Source organism: Uranotaenia lowii, chromosome 3, assembly GCF_029784155.1.
Source record: "Uranotaenia lowii strain MFRU-FL chromosome 3, ASM2978415v1, whole genome shotgun sequence".
Taxonomy (NCBI): Eukaryota; Metazoa; Arthropoda; class Insecta; order Diptera; family Culicidae; genus Uranotaenia; species Uranotaenia lowii.
The window spans coordinates 361945188-361964974 of NC_073693.1; the positions used below are offsets into that span (position 1 = coordinate 361945188).

At 39.6% G+C, this 19787-nt stretch overlaps 1 protein-coding gene and 1 long non-coding RNA gene across 2 annotated transcripts; both read right to left on the bottom strand.

Moving 5' to 3' along the window:
- Positions 1-2970: 2970 nt before the first annotated feature.
- On the bottom strand, positions 2971-3848 carry LOC129754025 (gustatory receptor for bitter taste 66a-like). The gene is made up of 4 exons (XM_055749880.1): positions 3450-3848; positions 3317-3385; positions 3166-3255; positions 2971-3033 (listed from the first exon to the last, which is right to left on the bottom strand). Exons 1-4 carry the CDS (start codon positions 3846-3848, stop codon positions 2971-2973), a joined length of 621 nt encoding a protein of 206 aa, XP_055605855.1.
- A 5266-nt stretch (positions 3849-9114) lies between these two features.
- On the bottom strand, positions 9115-16433 carry LOC129756289 (uncharacterized). The gene is made up of 3 exons (XR_008739434.1): positions 16346-16433; positions 15858-16272; positions 9115-9539 (listed from the first exon to the last, which is right to left on the bottom strand). It is a non-coding gene; the product is annotated as an uncharacterized LOC129756289 (long non-coding RNA).
- Positions 16434-19787: the final 3354 nt, after the last annotated feature.

The window sequence follows — 19787 nt, forward strand, 5'->3', positions numbered from 1 at the left end:
TAAAACATCAGTAATCTCAGTATGAAGTGCGAGAGCATTCGAGACTCATAAGACATCATCATCATAACTACCGAGCGCTTTACGGTTTTCGGGGAAAACTACCGAACATTTTGGCTTTCGGTAAATGTTACCAGCATTTCGGTGATAGTTTCGAATATTCCAGTAAAAAAATTGATAAAAACTACTAGAGTTTCGGTAATAATTACCGATATTCCGGTAAAAATTACCGGTTGTTCGGTAAAAATTACTGGTTGTTCGGTAAATATTATCGAAATTTTACAGGTGCTCGGTAAAAAAATTAAGGTAATTCGGTAATATTTACAGATATTTTGATAATAATTACATGTATTTCTAAAGAAGGTTGTTGCTTGGACGAAGGTTTATTTAGGACTAACTTAGTAACACTAGGAACATGGTTTTATAATAGGAGGACTAAAGCAACTGCTACTTAGATTTCATCTTCAACACCCCCTCTCAGTTGCTTAATTCTTATATAAATTGCTTGGAAACTTGAAAAAAAACGGCCAAACTTTGTTCTTTGAAACCCACACCTCTCACAGTAGAAATCTGCCTTCATTTTGAATTTCCTTTTGCGCCATTTGGGCTTCTCCGAAATCCAGCCTTGGTACTTTTTCGATACATTGAAATCTTCAGAAAATGCTCGCTTCCGATCTGATTGACCACCACTATCAATCCAGAACTCAGCAACCTGGGGAATAAGGTTCATGCACTTCCGACCACTGTGCCTCGAACTAGTCCCGTTCTGGGAGTTACTTCTTTCAATTCGCAGTGGAAGTACCACAACGCCCTCTCCGGAATCGCCTGCCTTGGTTGACTTCGCCATCAATACTTTTTCATTACTTGATTTCACATTCTCATTCAAAGTTGTTGTTTTTCCACCGGAACCAACCGGAATCTCCAAAACAGCACCTTCCCCCTCTGACTGATGTACTCGAGGAAACGTTACCGGTGAATCAGCAAGTCGACGAGGCCACAAGTTCATCTCAGACATGCACTTCGCTTGTGTTGCTAACGTTGCACTCTTTTCAACTTCCATTGAAAGGTAGAAAAGATTTCCTTTCATCTCCGCCTCTCCAATGGTTTTTCCAAACTTTCTCAAAATCGCCCGATCTCGTTTGAACTCCACATCGACGCCAACCTTGAGTAAAGCTGCTACCGACAGAATATTAAACTGCAGGCTTGGCACGAACAGAACCTTGCTTATCTTCAATATCAATGGTCCATTTTCCATCAACGACTTTCCCTTAACGATTCCTTCTTTAACTCCTTTCAAGCTTTCTCTGTTTTTCGCACTATCGATCATAACGGGAGTGGTCAACTTGACACAAGATGTGAAGAATGTTTCATCTTTCATCATGTGTCTGCTAGCTCCTGAGTCGAGGATCCATTCCATCTTGGGTTTTGCTGCCGTTCGCGATTCACTCCGGCTAACAAGGGCTACCTCTCGATCAATACGAACACCTGCCGTTTGCGCACTAACATGGTCCTCACTCATTTTCAGACAATCAGCTTTCTTGTGCCCAAAAGCTCCACACCCGTAACATTTTCCTGGAAACTTCGATTTCCTTCCAGATTCGTTCTTAAATCTTGCCGCGAACACCATACCTCCAGATTCACTGCTGATGTCGGTATTTCTTCCTGACCGCTTACGTTCTTCCGCCAGTAAACGTGCCTTTACGAGATCCAAGTTGATCTCCTCATCTGCCAGATTTTCCATTGCCGTTGTAACTGTGTCGTATGAACTAGGCAACGAAATAAACAGTTGACTCACTTGATCGAGTTCCGACACTGTTGCCCCGGCTTCCTTCAGTTGCCGCATCAGTTCATCAAAACGCCGGAAATGGTCCGTCAGCGCAGTTCCTTCGTCCATCCTCAGCAACGCCAGGGATCTACGAATATACGTTTGAGACGCAAATCCCTTCTTGGAAAACGTGTCACACAGGGACCTCCACATAGCCTTTGCCGTTGGCTTTTCTCGGACGTATTCCAAGTGACTGTCCGCAACGTAGGTGACGAGCAACGCCTTCGCCTTGTCGTCTTTCTCGATGAAAGCTTTCTTGACCTCCCGAGTCGCCGTTTCCGCTGGTACATTAGCCGTAAGAACATCCTTGACGCCATGAGCTGCCAGTTGCGTTTCGACGCGGAATTTCCACGTATCAAATCCTTCCCCCGCAAACTGAACGATTCCAGCCTTCTTCGCACTGGTGATCATCCTGGTGAGGAAAGGTACAACTCCTAACGGGTTTCGGGAAAATTTTCACGAGCTGTTATTCTGTCGTCCTGGTTACGTAGCTGGGCCCATAACCTAAAGAAGGTTGTTGCTTGGACGAAGGTTTATTTAGGACTAACTTAGTAACACTAGGAACATGGTTTTATAATAGGAGGACTAAAGCAACTGCTACTTAGATTTCATCTTCAACAATTTCGGTAAACTCTATCGGTTGTTCGGTATATATTACCGAGCTTTTATAGTTTTCCAATTTGACATTACCAGCCTTTCGGTGATGATTACAAGCATTTCGGTTGAACAATACCGGTTGTTCGGTAATATAACGAGCTGTCACGTCTACATCTGTCAAAATTTTGACAGCTGATCTTAGATATGATCAGCCAAGTTTCGATGATTTTTAACAGAAAAAGGTCCGTAATATTTGACAGCTGTCACTTCTCAGCCATGAAAAAAATTCCGAACAGATTATCGATTTCCTCATGTAAAGAAATCTGTAAAATAATAACCGAACTCAGAAAATCTAAACATTATTCTGCTCATTTTTTGTCGTTCTATTTATGGTTCTAATAAGAGAATATTTTTGGAGCAGTGCACGTTTTTACAAAAAGCAGCTTGTCCTTTGAGTTTAAGGCTAATGAATGGAACGTGATAAACAAAAAAAAGCTTCCAACAATAGTACATACTTTTTAATAATCATAATCCGATCTAAACATAGGAGCTCAAGCTTGAGCCAATTCAAATTGCACCATTAGGATGAGATAAGTTGTTATCACTCCAGCAACCTAAAATACACAAAACAGTAATTATTGGTCATGCATTCCGATTTAGTGGAAGAACGATTTTGGAGAAACAATTTTTAACTAACAATATAAGTTATTTCTCATTTTAAGGATACTTTGATTTGTTTTACTTACTCCAAAGGCGAATTTCCGATCCAGAGTAAACAGACCAAGAATGTGTACTGAGTAATCTTGATGTGACAACTCAAGGGAGAAAAACTCAATCTGAAATTATAAATTTATTAAATAGTTAGCATTGGATAAAGAAAAATTTAAAAATATTCACAATAACATCCAGCAGCTCATCCACTTCCGTCAGGAAAAACTCATGCAGTTCTATGCTGACGCTATTCGCCTGAAATGCGTGACAATTAAAGAAAGTATCAAACATGTGTGAACTCTGAATGAAGCTAACTCACCATTTTTGTTAGGTTATGCCCGAAAGAAGTAAGGTAGTAAAATTGTAGTCCCAAAACCAAAGCCGATAGCAGCGACAGCCCATAGTAAGTGTAGTCCGGTGTGTATCCTTCCCGTATGGCGTGAACAATTCCCGTATAGCAATAAAACGTTTCGGCAATGACTTCAATAACTTGCAGCAAAGTTATCAACGCGAGCGGTAGGTCAAAAATGCTCCTGAACTCCTCGAACAGTTTTGTCAACATCCGATGCTGACAGCACAGCCAGGATAGTTCCTGAGCAACCGATTGACAGCGTTTGGATTTGATTGCGGAACGTTGATTCCAGTACTTTTCGTTAAGATCCATGGCGATGATTTTGGATATAGCATTTTTGGCACGAACTTTAATCTCATCGTACATTAAGGTGGTTACTACTATACTTCCCGAAATGAGTGCCGTTATGAAGATGATATGAAACACAGAAATTGCATACATCATCCAGAAAAAGAGTCCAAGATAATCCATTCGGTCGAATGCAACAGGAACGTAATAAACATAATCGAAAAGTAATATAAGCAGGCAAACCAACACTGAATTGATAACGTAATCGTTCAGAATTGTCCGATCTAATCGGTTGTCGCAGTTCTTGAAAAATATTGATAAACGTTCCATGCAAAGGTAAACAGAATTTTCGTACTGCTCCAAATTACTCAAAAGCTTGAGGTATGCCGTTGCAATAACGAGAAAAGTCAGTTCCATTTCAACGATTACAACTCTTTTAGCCAACACGATCTCCTTGTAGGAGACGTTGGACCCCACCGAATACAGTGGAAAGGGGTAAATAGTGATGAGAAATAGGCCAATAACGTAAGAGTACGCTTTCTGCCATTTAGATGATCGGAATCTGCGGCTTTCGGCATCGTAGGAAAATGGAAAAATTCCAAGAACTTTTGCCGGGTAGTACACCAATATCACAATCAACGATATCAAGTGACGATTGGACAGCATGTTGTGCTGCACTGCAACTGGTAGCTATAGAAAGTGTTTTCTCTAGTTAGATTTAATCTCATTGTTGGGTTGTTGATGTGTGCAAAGTTCATGAATTATTCACTGCTGTTTTCTTGATTGGAAATCCATCAAAAATAAGGAAGAAGAATTGTAGAATGTACAGAAAAATCATAGATGATCTCTACCCTAGTAAATAATCACAACGAGTAATAATTTGATCACACACTATGTTATCCGCTAAAACATTGTTGGCATTGATAAAAGTTTTAATATACATCCCAGTTCGGGTTTTTGGAATTTTTCCTTTTTCGTACAACTCTGACAGCAAAATTTTCGAATTGAGTTCATTTCAGAGAGTGGTGTTTTGGATTCAAGGATTAAGCTGGATACTTATTGTAGGGAATAAAGGCAGATATATAAATAAATAAAATGAAATAACAAAACATTCGGAAAATGAAATATAAAATTATACACGAAATAAATATAAACTATGGAGATTTAAATATTAGGATTAAATAATGTCCAAAACACTTTGGTTTGTGAAACACGTTCAAGTAAAGGTAATGAATATTGTTAGACCCCCCGGGGCGAACGAAAAGAGCTTTCCGATTACTACGGGTAGGGAGAGAGTTGCGATTCTCTCGAGCAGGAATTGAAGAGCACGTAGAGTTTCTATTGCAACAAAATGGAGCACGTGTAGAGTTCCAAAGAGCGAGGAGAAAAAAAACGGTCAGGCAAGAAATAGCGGGAGCAAAGGAGTTCAGTTTACAGACGAAGTTCTTAGTGAGAGTATCGGTAGTTTATGTTTGTAACAAAAAAAGTGGTGAGGAATCCAAAAAGAAAATGGCGGAAAAATCGGTCGATCTCGACATTGGTGCGGTCGGTACCATGAACCGGTGAGTTTGAAAATGTGATTAACTATGTTTTTTACGAACAATCAATAAAGATTTATTCAATGCAACAGCGATACAAAGTTAATAATGGATTAAAAATAAAATAAAAATTAACAAATTTGGGAATTTGAGAAAAAAGACATAAAATTGTCGAACTATTTACTACTTATTAGCAATAGAAATATCAAATCACAGTTAAAAGTTCCAAGGGTTCATTTTGCTTATAAAATTTAAAAGTGTATGTTTAAATAGGATTACACTAAAATATTCGATTGAGGGATTCTCAAAATGGCGGCAGATTGGAGATTCAGACAGTTAACTCTGTTAAAGAAGTGGATTCTTCAAACGGGGAAAACAATTTTTAAGACTCTTACTTCTTTGCAATGAAAATAAGAAATCATAATTAAAAGTTTCAAGGGTTCTTTTTTCTTCATAAGACCCAAAAAAGTTTTTTTTTTAAATAAGATCATACTAAAATATTCAATAAAGTAATTTCCAAAATGGCGTCGGGCAGTCGCAATTATTTTCAGACAGTTCATTCTGTTGAAGAGATGGATATTTTAAACAATGTATATAAAAAAAAAATTGGTAAGACGAAATAAAATCTGTAAAATACTTGTACCAGGTTATGGTAGCAAAAAAATCTGCATTTAAGAGTGAAGTCCTGGATTAATTTAAGGGGTGCTATAGAGAGGAAGAAAAAATAAACATGTAAAAAAAAAAAAATTCAATTTCTATTCATTTATAATAAAACTAATTGCAAACCTCTGAGAGAGGCAGCAAAAAGAAAGAAATTCCTGACAGATATTTCAATGAAACATGCTGATGGTAGAGATACAGACTATCTAGAGTGGTAATATCTAAGAATAACTATTTAGCAGAAGTACAAACCCTTGAAAGGGATAGTACCACTTACAACCTCTGAGCAGGCTTCATTTTGCTCATCTTGCCCAAAAGGAGACGGTGAACTTTTTCGCTCCTAATATTTGTGAGGAGATTTTAAATGAGCATTTCATCATCTGCTGCTGAGAGAGCCAAGAGAAATTTTTTCTCTAACGAATGATCACTCTTCTACTGTCAGAGCACTGTTGGTTTGTGACTCTGAAAACACCTCATCAGCGCTACGTGTGATCAGTGAAATGAATTGCTCAGTGAAGGCAAGGGCATAGTTTTACTATTCTCATCGCTCCTTAGAGAAAAAGAAATGCAAATCGCATATGAAATTTGATCGTTTCACCAAATCACGTGGACAGCTTTAATGTGGGATTGAACCGTCCTCTTTCTATATGAAATTATGAAACATTGGCCCCAGCAAGTGCTGAAATAAACCACAACCGAAGCGTCCATCTCTGTTCGGTCGTTGATTTCTCAGCCAGTAACTGAGAAGCTGATGAACATTTCTCCCTTCGAGAATGAAATTGGGTGACTGCGTTTTTTAAATGCTCTGCAACAAAACGTGGACTGCTTGATCAGTTTCAATGTGAGAAAGCATGTTTCTCTTAGGCGTTTAACAAGCAGATGAGAAAAAGTGAGCAAAAATTAAGAGAATCGAAGAAGCCTGCCTCTGAGAGAGGCAGCAAGGTACAAATTCCTGTGAGGAACAGTACTGCAATACTGATAGTGTTCGAGAAATAAACCCCTGAGTGGGGCGATCTTTTATTGGTAAAAAAAAAAAAAAAAAAAAACTTGATCCTCTGAGAGAGGTGTATGGGAATATAACTAAAGGTTATTGCAAACCTCTGAGGGAGGCAGCACTACAAGGTGTGATAGCACTTGCAAACCTCTGAGAGGGGCAGCGAGGTTGAAATATTTAGGTACAAATTCCTGTGAGGAACGGTACAGCATAATTGAAAATAAAAACTGGTACAAATTCCTGTGAGGAACAGTATTCCAGTACTGATTGTGTTGAGAAAAAAACCCCTGAGTGGGGCGATCTTCCTTTGGTTAAAGGATCCTCTGAGAGAGGCGAATTGGAATATAACTAAAGGTAATTGCAAACCTCTGAGTGAGGCAGCACTGCTAGATAACACTTGCAAACCTCTGAGAGGGGCAGCAAGGTTGAAAACAATCAAGTACAATTTCCTGTGAGGAACAGTACAACATAATTTAAAAAAAAATTCTAGTACAAATTCCTGTGAGGAACAGTACGAAAAAAAAACTGATAGTATACTAACCCCTGAGTGGGGCAATCTTCCTTTGGCAAAAAATCCGATCCTTTGAAAGAGGCAAATGGTAATATAACTAAAGGTTATTGCAAACCTCTGAGGGAGGCAGCACTACAAGGTGAGATAGCACTTGCAAACCTCTGAGAGGGGCAGCGAGGTTGAAATATTTAGGTACAAATTCCTGTGAGGAACGGTACAGCATAATTGAAAATAAAAACTGGTACAAATTCCTGTGAGGAACAGTATTCCAGTACTGATTGTGTTGAGAAAAAAAACCCCTGAGTGGGGCGATCTTCCTTTGGTTAAAGGATCCTCTGAGAGAGGCGAATTGGAATATAACTAAAGGTAATTGCAAACCTCTGAGTGAGGCAGCACTGCTAGATAACACTTGCAAACCTCTGAGAGGGGCAGCAAGGTTGAAAACAATTAAGTACAAATTCCTGTGAGGAACAGTACAACAAAAAAAAAAAGAGGAAATTCCTGTAAAGAATATTTAATCAAACGTCTGGGGGAAAAGGATACAGACCATCGAGAGTGGTAACATCGTAGAATTACTATGGAGAACAAGTACAAATCGGGAAGTATATATGCGAATATATTGGGGATAAAGATACAAATCCCCGAGTAGAGTAGTGTCTTTGGAAAGCATACTATTACCTTCTGAAAGAGGTGGTTATTAAAGTAGGGCAATATTTGATTCTTATCAGGGAGAACTATAGGCAAACGTATTAGCAAAATATATACATATATGCATATATATATATGTGTGGGAAATTGTGTTAATATGTTATTTCATTATTACCTTTCTTTACGCGTAAATAGGAAAAAGGGCAAATTGATACTTAAACGGAAGAACATGAAATTGGCCTTTTAAAGAAAACAATTGCAACTGGAGAAATCTCGCAGACTGGCACTGGCAAATAAGCTAAAAAAAGCTCGTTCTGATAAAAAGGAATTAGAGGAAAGAGTCGAAAATAGTTACTATAATACCGATTTCATCCGAAAGCATTCAACAATGCGTGAAAATATTCAATCAAACGAGGAATCGGTTTTGATCAGCTCGATGAACAATTTGTCATTCGCTACATTAAATGTGGCTGAATGTAAGCCAGCTGCGGGGGAGGAAGAAGTCGATAGGAAGACTTTTGAACAGTGGCGTTCATTATTTGAGGCATCTATTGAACTAGCAGGGATCGACAATGAATCTATGAAGATGCGCTTGCTACGCGTCAAAGCAGGAACTAAGCTACTTGAAATTCTCGATAGTACGAAGTCATCTCTTGATGGTCCTGATCCCGATAATGAACCATATTCAGATGCAATCCGTAGATTGGTTACTTACTTTAGTTCGCGACAATATGTGATGACACACCGTCAAAAGCTGAGGGCTACGGTGCAATCCAAAGGTGAATCAGACTTACGATATTTAAACAGAGTGATTGCAGCAGCGAGGATGTGCGATTTTCCGGACGAGCAGCTTGCGGATAACGTTGCGGAGGTAGTCCAAGGCCACGCACTAGACGTAAAGGTGAGAGATATTGCCCGTAAAGTAGCCAGAAAGGGATACCCAATATCCGAATTCGTTGACAAAGTGCGATCTCATGAGCTGGCTAAGGCGAATGAAGAAGTTTTTGCAAGAGCTCACCAGGATAAGCAACTAGTGATTGCAGCTGTTTCTCAAGAACAACGCCCTCCGAATCGATTTCAACAACAAGCTTTCCGATTTCCATCGACTCGAGGTGGTTTTCAGTCCAGGCAGTCGGGACCTTTTCAAAATAATAGAGATCATGGCCGTGATCAACGAAACACCCTTGGTCGTTTTCCGCAACAACGATTGACTCGAGGTCTTGAACCGTGTATTCACTGCGCTGGGAGATACCATTCATCCGAAAGCTGCAATGCAAAGACCAAAGTCTGCGACGTGTGTGGTGTTCTTGGACACATCAAGAGAGCATGTCCAGTACAACGGGAGCAACGACCGGATTTCCGTGCGAATACCAGAGGCCAAAAGCGATACAATCAAATTGAAGCAGGTCCATCGGCGCCTAAAAACAGAAAAGTTTTAGCAATTACTAAAGATGAGAGCATTGAGGATGTTGAGCCAGAAGGCACTGCTGTAAGTTCACTAACTGAAATTTAAATACATGGGCGCCGGCTGAAGTGGTTTCTCAATATTTTTTTTCTTTCTCTAAATTTTTAATTGATCATATCTTATTTAGCACATAAAAAGAGATAAATTATTCTTGGATGAAATGTAGAGGCAATTAATTTTTTTTATTATTATTCAAAGAAAAGAAAGATAAACACATTTGAAGAGAAAATAAAGTTAAAAAAAAAAACAAAGATAAACCGGTGTTTCCTTAATTTTATCTTTTCGGATTGACTCAATTTGGGGTGTTGTCATGGAAGTCTAAGTTTCGTGAGAATGACAACAGTGATAACATATGCATATGTATCTTCTAATGGAATAATTTGTTATGTCTGTTTATTCAATTATCATTGTTATATTGGAAACACTTCTACCGGCCCTGATGAGACATCTTTACAATAAAAAAGGGCAGGAATGATAAGGTTGTATTTCAAGGAGTATGACAATACTGATAAAAAAAAATATATATTTTCAGAGTTCTACGCCCTTAATGAATGAGTTTGAAGATGGTACTATTTTGGGCTATGTAGCAGGAGTTCCAGTGTGTTTTCTCATAGATTCGGGGGCAGAGGTGAACACCATCAGCGAGGAGTCCTTTCTTTTTCTGACTACAAACAGTTCATCAAGGGATAAGCTGATAAGTGTTGCAAAGGGAACCGATAAACCATTAAAGGCATACGCTTCACAAGGTCATATTACTGTTATAGCTACGTTCGTTGCGGAACTTTTCATTTCAATGGATCGTCCGGTACAGCTGGAGAAATTTTACGTGATTCCTATGGCTAGAGCCTTATTAAGCAGAAGCACTGCAGTTAGATATAGTGTGCTACAAATGGGACTCAAGGTTGCTATTAATTCCGATTTTCCAAAGCAGATATATTCATTGATAGCGGGAGAAATATGTAGTCTACAAAGTCGGTCGGAATTTCCAAAATTCAAGATACCCCCAGTATTCATTTCGTATGACGTTAGCAAACCTCCTTCCAGACGTATTTACACAAATATTCCGCCCGCATTTAAAGAAGAAACGGAAAGAAGGCTCAACGAACTCCTGCAATCAGGCATTATAGAGCGGGTAACGGATGACATGGACAGATCATTTTGTTCATCCCTTTTAGTGGTTCCTAAAGGTCGGGATGACATAAGGCTGGTCGTTGATCTGCGAGGACCAAATAGAAGTATAATACGAACACCTTTCCGAATGCCTACACCCATAGAAGAGGTTGCAAAAATCCAATGCCTATTTGGAACATCTCTGTGCCGATAATGCGCTGAAATGTGCACTGTGCCGAAGATGATATGTTTGAAAAACCGTAACTGGCATAAGGACTCGGCTCCCAACTAAAATGATGCATGACCACTACATTCAAGCAAAACAAGAAAAACATTTTATGGGATTTCGTTCCTATTGGATAATTCATCCCAGAAACAAGAAAATAAAAATATAAATCACAGCGCCCGTAGGGAGAATCGAACTCAAATCACCAATTAAATCGTATTGCCAGACCGACATCTTAACCAGTGTACTATTTGAACTTCATGCAGGAAGAGGGATATTTGTCATAGGCATTCTGCCACCGATCAATCACAAAAGAAACGCACGACAGTGGCTTCCCGGCGTTTGGTCTCCTTTCAAGGTATTCATTTGTCTTGCGATGGAAACGGGAAAGGGAACGGGAGTGGAGGAAACGGGAAACCCATTGAATGAGAACTGTGCTTTGCTTACTGCCTGCTATTACATACACACGCTACATATACACAGCTGCTAAAGCCGGGCAGCTTGGCCGGTGCTTGTTTGCCGGTCAATTGAAGGAATATATTCTTGTTGCTTTTGCTACATACACACGCACAGCTTAGCCGTGGTTGTTTGCCGGCAAATTGAATTGAAGGAATGTTTTTTTTGTTGCTTGTACTGCATACACACGCACAGCTCGGCCGTGGTTGTTTGCCGGTAGATTGAAGGGATTGAATAAGAAGGATGTTTTTGTTGTTGCTTTTGCTACATTCACACGCACAGTGCTCGGTTCGCTGGCTGCCTGGTGTTGGCCGGTATTTATTTCCATCCTTCTTCGTCTTGTGATGCGATAGGGAGGGACGTGAAAGCGTTTTTATTTTGTTTCTTTCAGACATACGCAATTCGGTTAACTTGGGAGATTAATGCCGGTGGGAGCAAATCGATTCAGCACCGATCGCGTTATCTTCTTGTACCAATGATGCTATGTAATTGACTACACGCCATTGGCACAGAGACTGAATTTTGGGTGTACACTCGAAACCATCTTAGCTAGCTTGGATGGAGCAAAATGGTTTTCAACGCTGGACCTGACAAGTGCCTATTTCCATATTGAGCTGGCTGAGGCATCTAGGCACTTGACTAATTTTTTTTCGGGCAGTGGAACGTTTCGTTTCAAGCGGCTATGTTTCGGGTTGACAAACGCTCCTGACATTTTCCAGGAGACTATGGAAACGGTTATTTTAGCGGGACTTGTCGGGGTGCGCAATTATCTGGACGATGTCCTGGTTTACGGGCGTACGAAAGAGGAACACGATAGGAACTTGAACCAAACTTTTAAGCGGTTGAAGGAACATAACGTGAAATTAAATGAAACGAAATGCGCTTTTGGAAAACAAACAGTCAAATTCCTAGGATTCCAGCTATCACACGATGGGTTACGAGTTGAGAGGAATAAGCTACAGTCCATTGAAAATTTTCGCAGGCCTGAAACTTTGAACGAGGTAAAAAGCTTTCTTGGACTTGTGACCTTCATAGAAAGATTCATACCAAACCGAGCAGATAAAACCGTTCATCTAAGAGCGCTTGCGAATTCGGATAGATTCGTCTGGAGCACTGAAGAGGAAAATGAATTTGTTTTTTTGAAGCTCGAGGCACTCAAGACAATAACTAGGCTAGGGTACTTTGATTGCAAAGACAGGACCGAACTTTTCGTAGACGCATCACCTTTTGGTTTAGGAGCGGTTCTAACACAGTTCGACGATAAGGAAATGCCCAGAATTATAGGCTGTGCTTCAAAGTCGTTGACAGAAAGAGAATCGAAGTACCCTCACACTCAGAAGGAGGCGCTCGCAGTCGTTTGGGCCGTTGAACGTTTCAAGTTTTACTTGACAAATTTGAAGTTTACGGTCCGCACAGACTCGGAAGCCAACGAATTTATTTATGGCTTTGGGTACAAAACTTGCAAACGTGCTATATCAAGAGCGGAGGCTTGGGCTTTGCGGCTACAATGTTTTGACATGACGATAGCGAGAATACCTGGTCATTTGAATGTGGCTGACGCTCTATCTCGTCTTATAAGCAAAACTCAGAAAGACGAAGATTTTGACGAAGAAGAGGACAAGCATCTTCTTTATGCTTTAGATCCAGGAACAATGAGTATTACGTGGGCAGATATTGAGGCTGCATCGGAAGTCGACGAGGAGTTAATACTAGTCAAAGAATCTATGGTTTCAAGAAAATGGCCTAAAAACCTGGCTCGATTTGAAATCCACGCGAAAGAACTGCGATTTGTTGGAAACACCCTTTTTAAGGGAGACAAAATTATCTTACCTGAACGTCTTCGTTATTCGGCATTTAAAGCAGCTCATCAAGGCCATATAGGCATTGGAGCTATGAAACGAGTTATGCGAAATTATTTTTGGTGGCCGAGTATGAGTGTAGGTGTAGAAAATTTCGTGAAAAGATGTGAGACATGCCTCCTAATATCGAACAAGAATCCTCCAATACCACTTTCGAGTCGTCAATTACCTAACGGCCCTTGGGAAATCCTTCAATTGGATTTTTTGACAATAAGCGGCTGTGGATCAGGCGAGTTTTTGATGCTCGTAGACACATACTCTCGTTATCTTTCGATAGTCGAGATGCAGCACAAAGATGCAAAAAGCACGAATTGTGCATTGAACCGGATTTTTATAACATGGGGCTTGCCACTTATTATACAAACCGACAACGGTCCTCCATTTCAAGGGTCTGAATTCATAAAATATTGGGAAGATAAGGGGGTTAAAATAAGAAAATCGATCCCATTAAGTGCCCAATCTAACGGCAGTGTAGAGCGACAGAATCAGGGCGTTATCAAAGCACTGGCGGGAGCAAAACAGGACAGAGTTGAATGGAAGGTAGCCCTACAGAGCTATGTTCGAATGCATAACACTGTGAAACCCCATTCGAGGCTGGGAATAACACCATTTGAACTCTTAGTCGGATGGCGATATAGGGGCATGTTTCCTTGTCTCTGGCACTCGGAAGATCGTCATCTGGACCGGGATGAAATACGGGAAAAAGACTCAGAGGAAAAACATATAAGCAAAAGAAATGCCGATGAACGTCGTGGAGCAAAAGAATCCTCAATTCGCTGTGGTGATGTGGTTGTAATGGCAGTTCCAAAGAAAATCAAAACGGATCCGTCGTTCTCATTCGAGCGATTTAGAGTTATTTCTAGAGAAGGTGCAAAAGTAGTTATCGAAAATGACAGAGGCGTGAAATTCGCACGTAATGTGCAAGATGTAAAGTTAATCCCTGAAGTGGAGGAGCTGAATACATCCGAGACTGAAAACGGTGTAAAGTTGAGGGAAATCCCAAACGTTGACGATATACTCCCAGCAACAGCAGAAAACTGTGATCAGGAATCCACACATAGCGATTGCGAATTAAGCGCTGATGAAGAGTCAGTGAAATGTCCAGCAGGAGCTTCTGCAACAGGACGACCTAAACGTAGCATTAAACAGCCCGAGAGATTCAAGGATATGGTGTCGATTCAGGATTCTTTTGACACAGTAATTCAAGATTACGATGACTCTTTATCGGAAAAGGAGGACCAAAAACTAAGAAAAGAAATGACAAACATTGGTAGGGAACAACTACCAACTGAAGGAATCTCAGATTTAGAAACGAACAACGGGAAAGAATTGGATGATACTACATCCAATCCAGGGCAAGGAAGGCCTAAGCGTACGATTAAGAAGCCAGAGCGATTTAACGATGTTTTCATGTATCAGGTGATACAGTAGCAGATTTGCAATAATCGTAAGAGCATTTTTCTAGTAGACTATTTTTTCCTAAATGATACACATTTTTAAACGTTATTTAAATATTCACAGGGAAGACATGGAAATGTAACGCCAATCGAGTATCCGAGTCAATTTAAGAGGAAGATAGTTGAACTGGTTCAGGCCATATAAACCTAATCATATATTCAAGACAAATCGATTTAGAACGGCAGCTATTGAACCAGACTTGTTGAGCACAATGTAATCGTACACAGTATGAATTTGTTCGTGTACGTTCGCCCTTTGATATTAACTTGACAAATTTGAAAATCACTTCAAATAATAAAAAAAAAAATAAAATTAATGAACAAGGCTATAATTTGATCAAAACTTCATCTTAAATAAAAATATAGAATAGCAATAAACTAACTAGCCTACGGTCAACCCCCTGGCAACTTGACGTTTCCCATACAAATCGCGTGTGCCAGTTTTTTCTGGTTCTCTGGTTCTGTCAAAGCGAAAATCAAGCGGCTTAACATGACGGAAGGACACATATCGAAATATTTTTTATTTCAATTGATTCAAGAAATGGAAAAACGATTCAAATTTAAAAATTTTTGCTCAGTTATATGTAAAATGAATCTGTTTTCGAAAGTTCAGTCGAAGTCGAACACAGACGTAAATCTGTGTGTCCTTTATTAGGTTTTAAACTTCTGGACTGATCAAAATAATTCACTGAAATACGGCTGTTGTTTGGGACAAGTATCCCTTCCACCGAAACTATTGAGGACAACCGCACACAATGAATGTAAAACAAAACATTACCACAACAATCATCAAGTGATTTTCATTAACTGCGATACATATGATAATTCTAGATAGGCAAAATTTTCATATTATATCAGAACATTTCCCGTTTTATGGAAAAACTGTTCTTATACAATATAAAAACAGGTAGATTATTGAATGAAAATAATAATTTCGCTTGAATTCGCTTTTTTCATTCATTCGAAAGTTATGAATTTGCTTGATTCGCACCACATTTGATGATGTGCCCTTTCTATACGCATGGCACGAAAAGTATGTAAACAAGCGGTACACATGCGACATCTGCGATTTTGAATCAGGCACACGAAACTCGCCAGAACTGTCAAGTTGCCAGGGGGTTGCCTACGGTATAAAAAAAAAAGAAGATAAACATGTTACATACGTTTTTGAATCCGCAGAAATGATAAGCATGTCGTAGGAATGATTGTTCTACATCCTTGGGTTCCAGTTTCGAAGAAGTTGTACAGCATCGCAGGGTTTGGGTCAAGTTTCACGTTCGGTTGAAGGCACTCATGAGTTATGCTGTGTGCGTTTGTTGTTGTTGCCAAATATTGGTTGGACATTGCCAATCTCGTTGAAGATGGTCACTTCCAGGGGGAACGTCAGCATATCATTAAGGGAGCCCGCATTAAACACTCGATTGTCCACTGGTCCGTAGGGATCTAACTACACCTGCTTTCCAAGCTGCTCCTGGTGATTAGGAAATTTATATCCTGGGCCTAGTATTTTTGGCCGACGAGCGAAATCAGCAAGTGTCAATACCAGCCGATACATCGGTGTTAACTGTTTCCGGTGATCTACATAATTGAATATAGTTACACGTTATAAAATTAAAAAAAAATTAAAATAAAATAATATAAGATAGCTCACCGATAGTGAAAGGAAATGTTAAACGCCACGGTTGATTCGATTCGCGGAGCCCACAATGCTTCGTACACATTAATTCCGGTAAGTGCTTCACCTTGGCCCAGCAGATGGTTGACCATGGGGTCGTGCGTGTGGGTGCCCAGTCCGATCTTTCGCATTTAGGCCAACAGCCAAACATAGTGAGTGCCCTTCCGGGTGTTTTCCTAGTCCATTCGTTGGCATTCGTCTTGCCAGCGTTCCCTTTCCGATTTGAGCTTGAATAAACCAGCACGGGGAGCAGGGCATTTTCCGAGGGGTACGTGTCAGAGTTATGGTTTGGAGCCGAAAGCGGTGGAAGCGAGCCGCTATGCAGAATCAAGGACCGGCAGTATTTCTGCGATATCGATGGGTTCGTTGGGACCCTCATGGCGTGTGCGTCTTTCAAACAATTTCTAGGTTACTTGGACATGTGTACGGGCACTGAAAAGAAATGAAATTATAATTGACGCGGTGTTTCGAATGTTGGTTTAACATTGTCAAGTTGGCGGTCTGGTTGACGATGGTCCGAAGGGGAGGAGTTGATCTCGTCCGGATTTTCGCAGGAACTGGTCTGACCGAGCGAAATGTAAACAGCTGACAGAGCAACGACGATCAGGTCTATAGCGGGTTCGTTGAAAGGAAAGAACGAGCAGTGGCTGCTTTTATAGTAGTTTTTTTTTACTTTGCCGATTGGAGGCTAACTTTTGGATGGTCCACTTCTTATAGGCACTCTACTTCACACCTGTGCATCCAGCAGACCACGGATAGCGGTGACATGACAACTAACGTTGACAGATCCAGCCGAAAGGGAAAATGAAAACGGCCACGTGTTCGGCGGCTGTCAGTAAAGGGAAAGCAAAATATAAATGGAAGGGCTGCCAAAAGATCATTCTATGTTTAAAGAACAGTTTAATCTCTAAATGGATTCAGACTTTTTATCTAAAAGTTTGGAAAGATTATCCGTTTTAAAATGTGTTCTGGAGCAAAAATTCGATTGTACATCTCTTCATAATTCAAAAATAATTTAAAGAATCGTTACTGAAATAAATTTAACTCGGTATAGTTTTGGTTCGTGAGATGAGAAAAATTGTAACTTTTATAATTACCTAGTATAACTACGGTGAATGTAAATGGACTGAAATTTTGGCTGTATTTTCAAATCATGTTATAGGATAGAGGTAGAGGCGAATGTAGGGAATAAAGGCAGATATATAAATAAATAAAATGAAATAACAAAACATTCGGAAAATGAAATATAAAATTATACACGAAATAAATATAAACTATGGAGATTTAAATATTAGGATTAAATAATGTCCAAAACACTTTGGTTTGTGAAACACGTTCAAGTAAAGGTAATGAATATTGTTAGACCCCCCGGGGCGAACGAAAAGAGCTTTCCGATTACTACGGGTAGGGAGAGAGTTGCGATTCTCTCGAGCAGGAATTGAAGAGCACGTAGAGTTTCTATTGCAACAAAATGGAGCACGTGTAGAGTTCCAAAGAGCGAGGAGAAAAGAAACGGTCAGGCAAGAAATAGCGGGAGCAAAGGAGTTCAGTTTACAGACGAAGTTCTTAGTGAGAGTATCGGTAGTTTATGTTTGTAACAAAAAAAGTGGTGAGGAATCCAAAAAGAAAATGGCGGAAAAATCGGTCGATCTCGACACTTATATTCCCATTTCCTATGTATCTCTTGGCTGTGAAGAGCGCATATGATGAAAGTCTGTTATCAACTTTCCTCGGAGTGTTTGAGATGATTCTCATCTATTCAGCTGTGGTGACCTCTCGTTTGAAGCTCTTCCTCCATCTGGATCAATATTTAAAGTGTGTCAACATGAGCGCTAAAATGGGCTTCAAATTCATTCATAACTCTTTCTTCAAAGAACATCAATCTGTCTTGCAACACTTTGTTACAGGTTCAGTACTTATCAGTGGAATTATATTACTGACTCATAGCTTCTATTACATTTTTGTTAACTTTGACGGAAATGATTATCTGTGGATTTTCTTCATAATTTTGTATTTCCTGTATTTCTTCCATACTTTTTTCATAATTGCTCTTGTTTCTGGTTCAGTTATACTAATAACCTTTATTTACAACGATATAAATGAACGAGTGAAAAATGCCATCTCTCAAATAATTGCATTGGATTTTGACGAAAAGTACTGGAATCGGAATTCTCTCAGCAAATCGAAACGGTGTCTGACCGTGTCGAAAGAAATTGCTCGCTTGTGCCTTCAACATCGAATGCTTACGCGAGTAGTTGACAAAATTACAGCGATTTTTGATTTGCCGCTGGTATTGATAGTACTGACACTGTTTGTGGACATTATATCTGGAGTTTACTTATGCTTCACTGGAATGGTTTATGACATAAGACGGGGACGAACTCCCAACTACACTGACTACGGAGCGTCGGTGCTGGCAGTTTCGATGATGACACTACAGCTGTACTCCATGACATCCGTGGGGAACAGAATGGCTATTACGGTATGGTAAATTTTGAATCAAAATTGTACTGAACTTTACAAATTGGTGTTATATTTAGGCAAAAAGTGTCGGATCGGCTCTCAACGAATTTTTTATTACCGAAGTTGACGAAGAATTGGATCTTATGGTGATCTTCAAGAAGCTACATTGATGTTTTGGTTAAGCTCACCAATGTTATTTCAATTTTAGATAGAATTTTCACTTTGGAAGTTTCTCATCAAAATTACCTGATCAACATTTAGGGCTGTTTTCTTTGGATCGACGCTTTTTGTTTGGTGTGGGTATCTCATTGCTTGCAATGATTCACGCTACTCTATAGCAAACTTTGAATGTTTATTTCATTTTTAGGTTGCAGGCGCTATAACAACATATTTGGTCATACTACTGCAATTCGAGCTCACTCAGTACTAACCACAGCTGAAGCGACAAACATAAATAGATGCAGGATACCTCATTTGCTTACTGGAACTTAGCATAACTGTAAGTATTTCAAACTACAAAATATACTCAGTTACGGAAAATGTGAGAATCGTTGCGTCCCGGAAGGTGTCCAAAGTTCATTTCAACATAGTACATATTATGGTGGTAATGGATGAATGGGAAAAATGTCACCATTAAACTTCGTAAACGGATCATATATGTACATTTTGTAGATTTTCCAAAAAAAATTATCTGTGTAAAATTTCAGTCCAAAAATCAGATTTTTTCCTGAACATATAATGGGTGCTACGGTCAAAATTTGGTCAAGGGAAAACGCGTGTAAATCGGTGAAATCGTTTATTTAAAAAATCAAATTAAATTTCTTTTTCAAGTTTAGTTGGTAGAAAATTCAGGAAAAATATTCAGTTAGGCTTCCGCTTTTCCAAATCCGAATTGCCAGGCCTTACGCTTAACCCCTGCCATCAGATTTTTTACAGCCACCTTGTCCACCTTCTT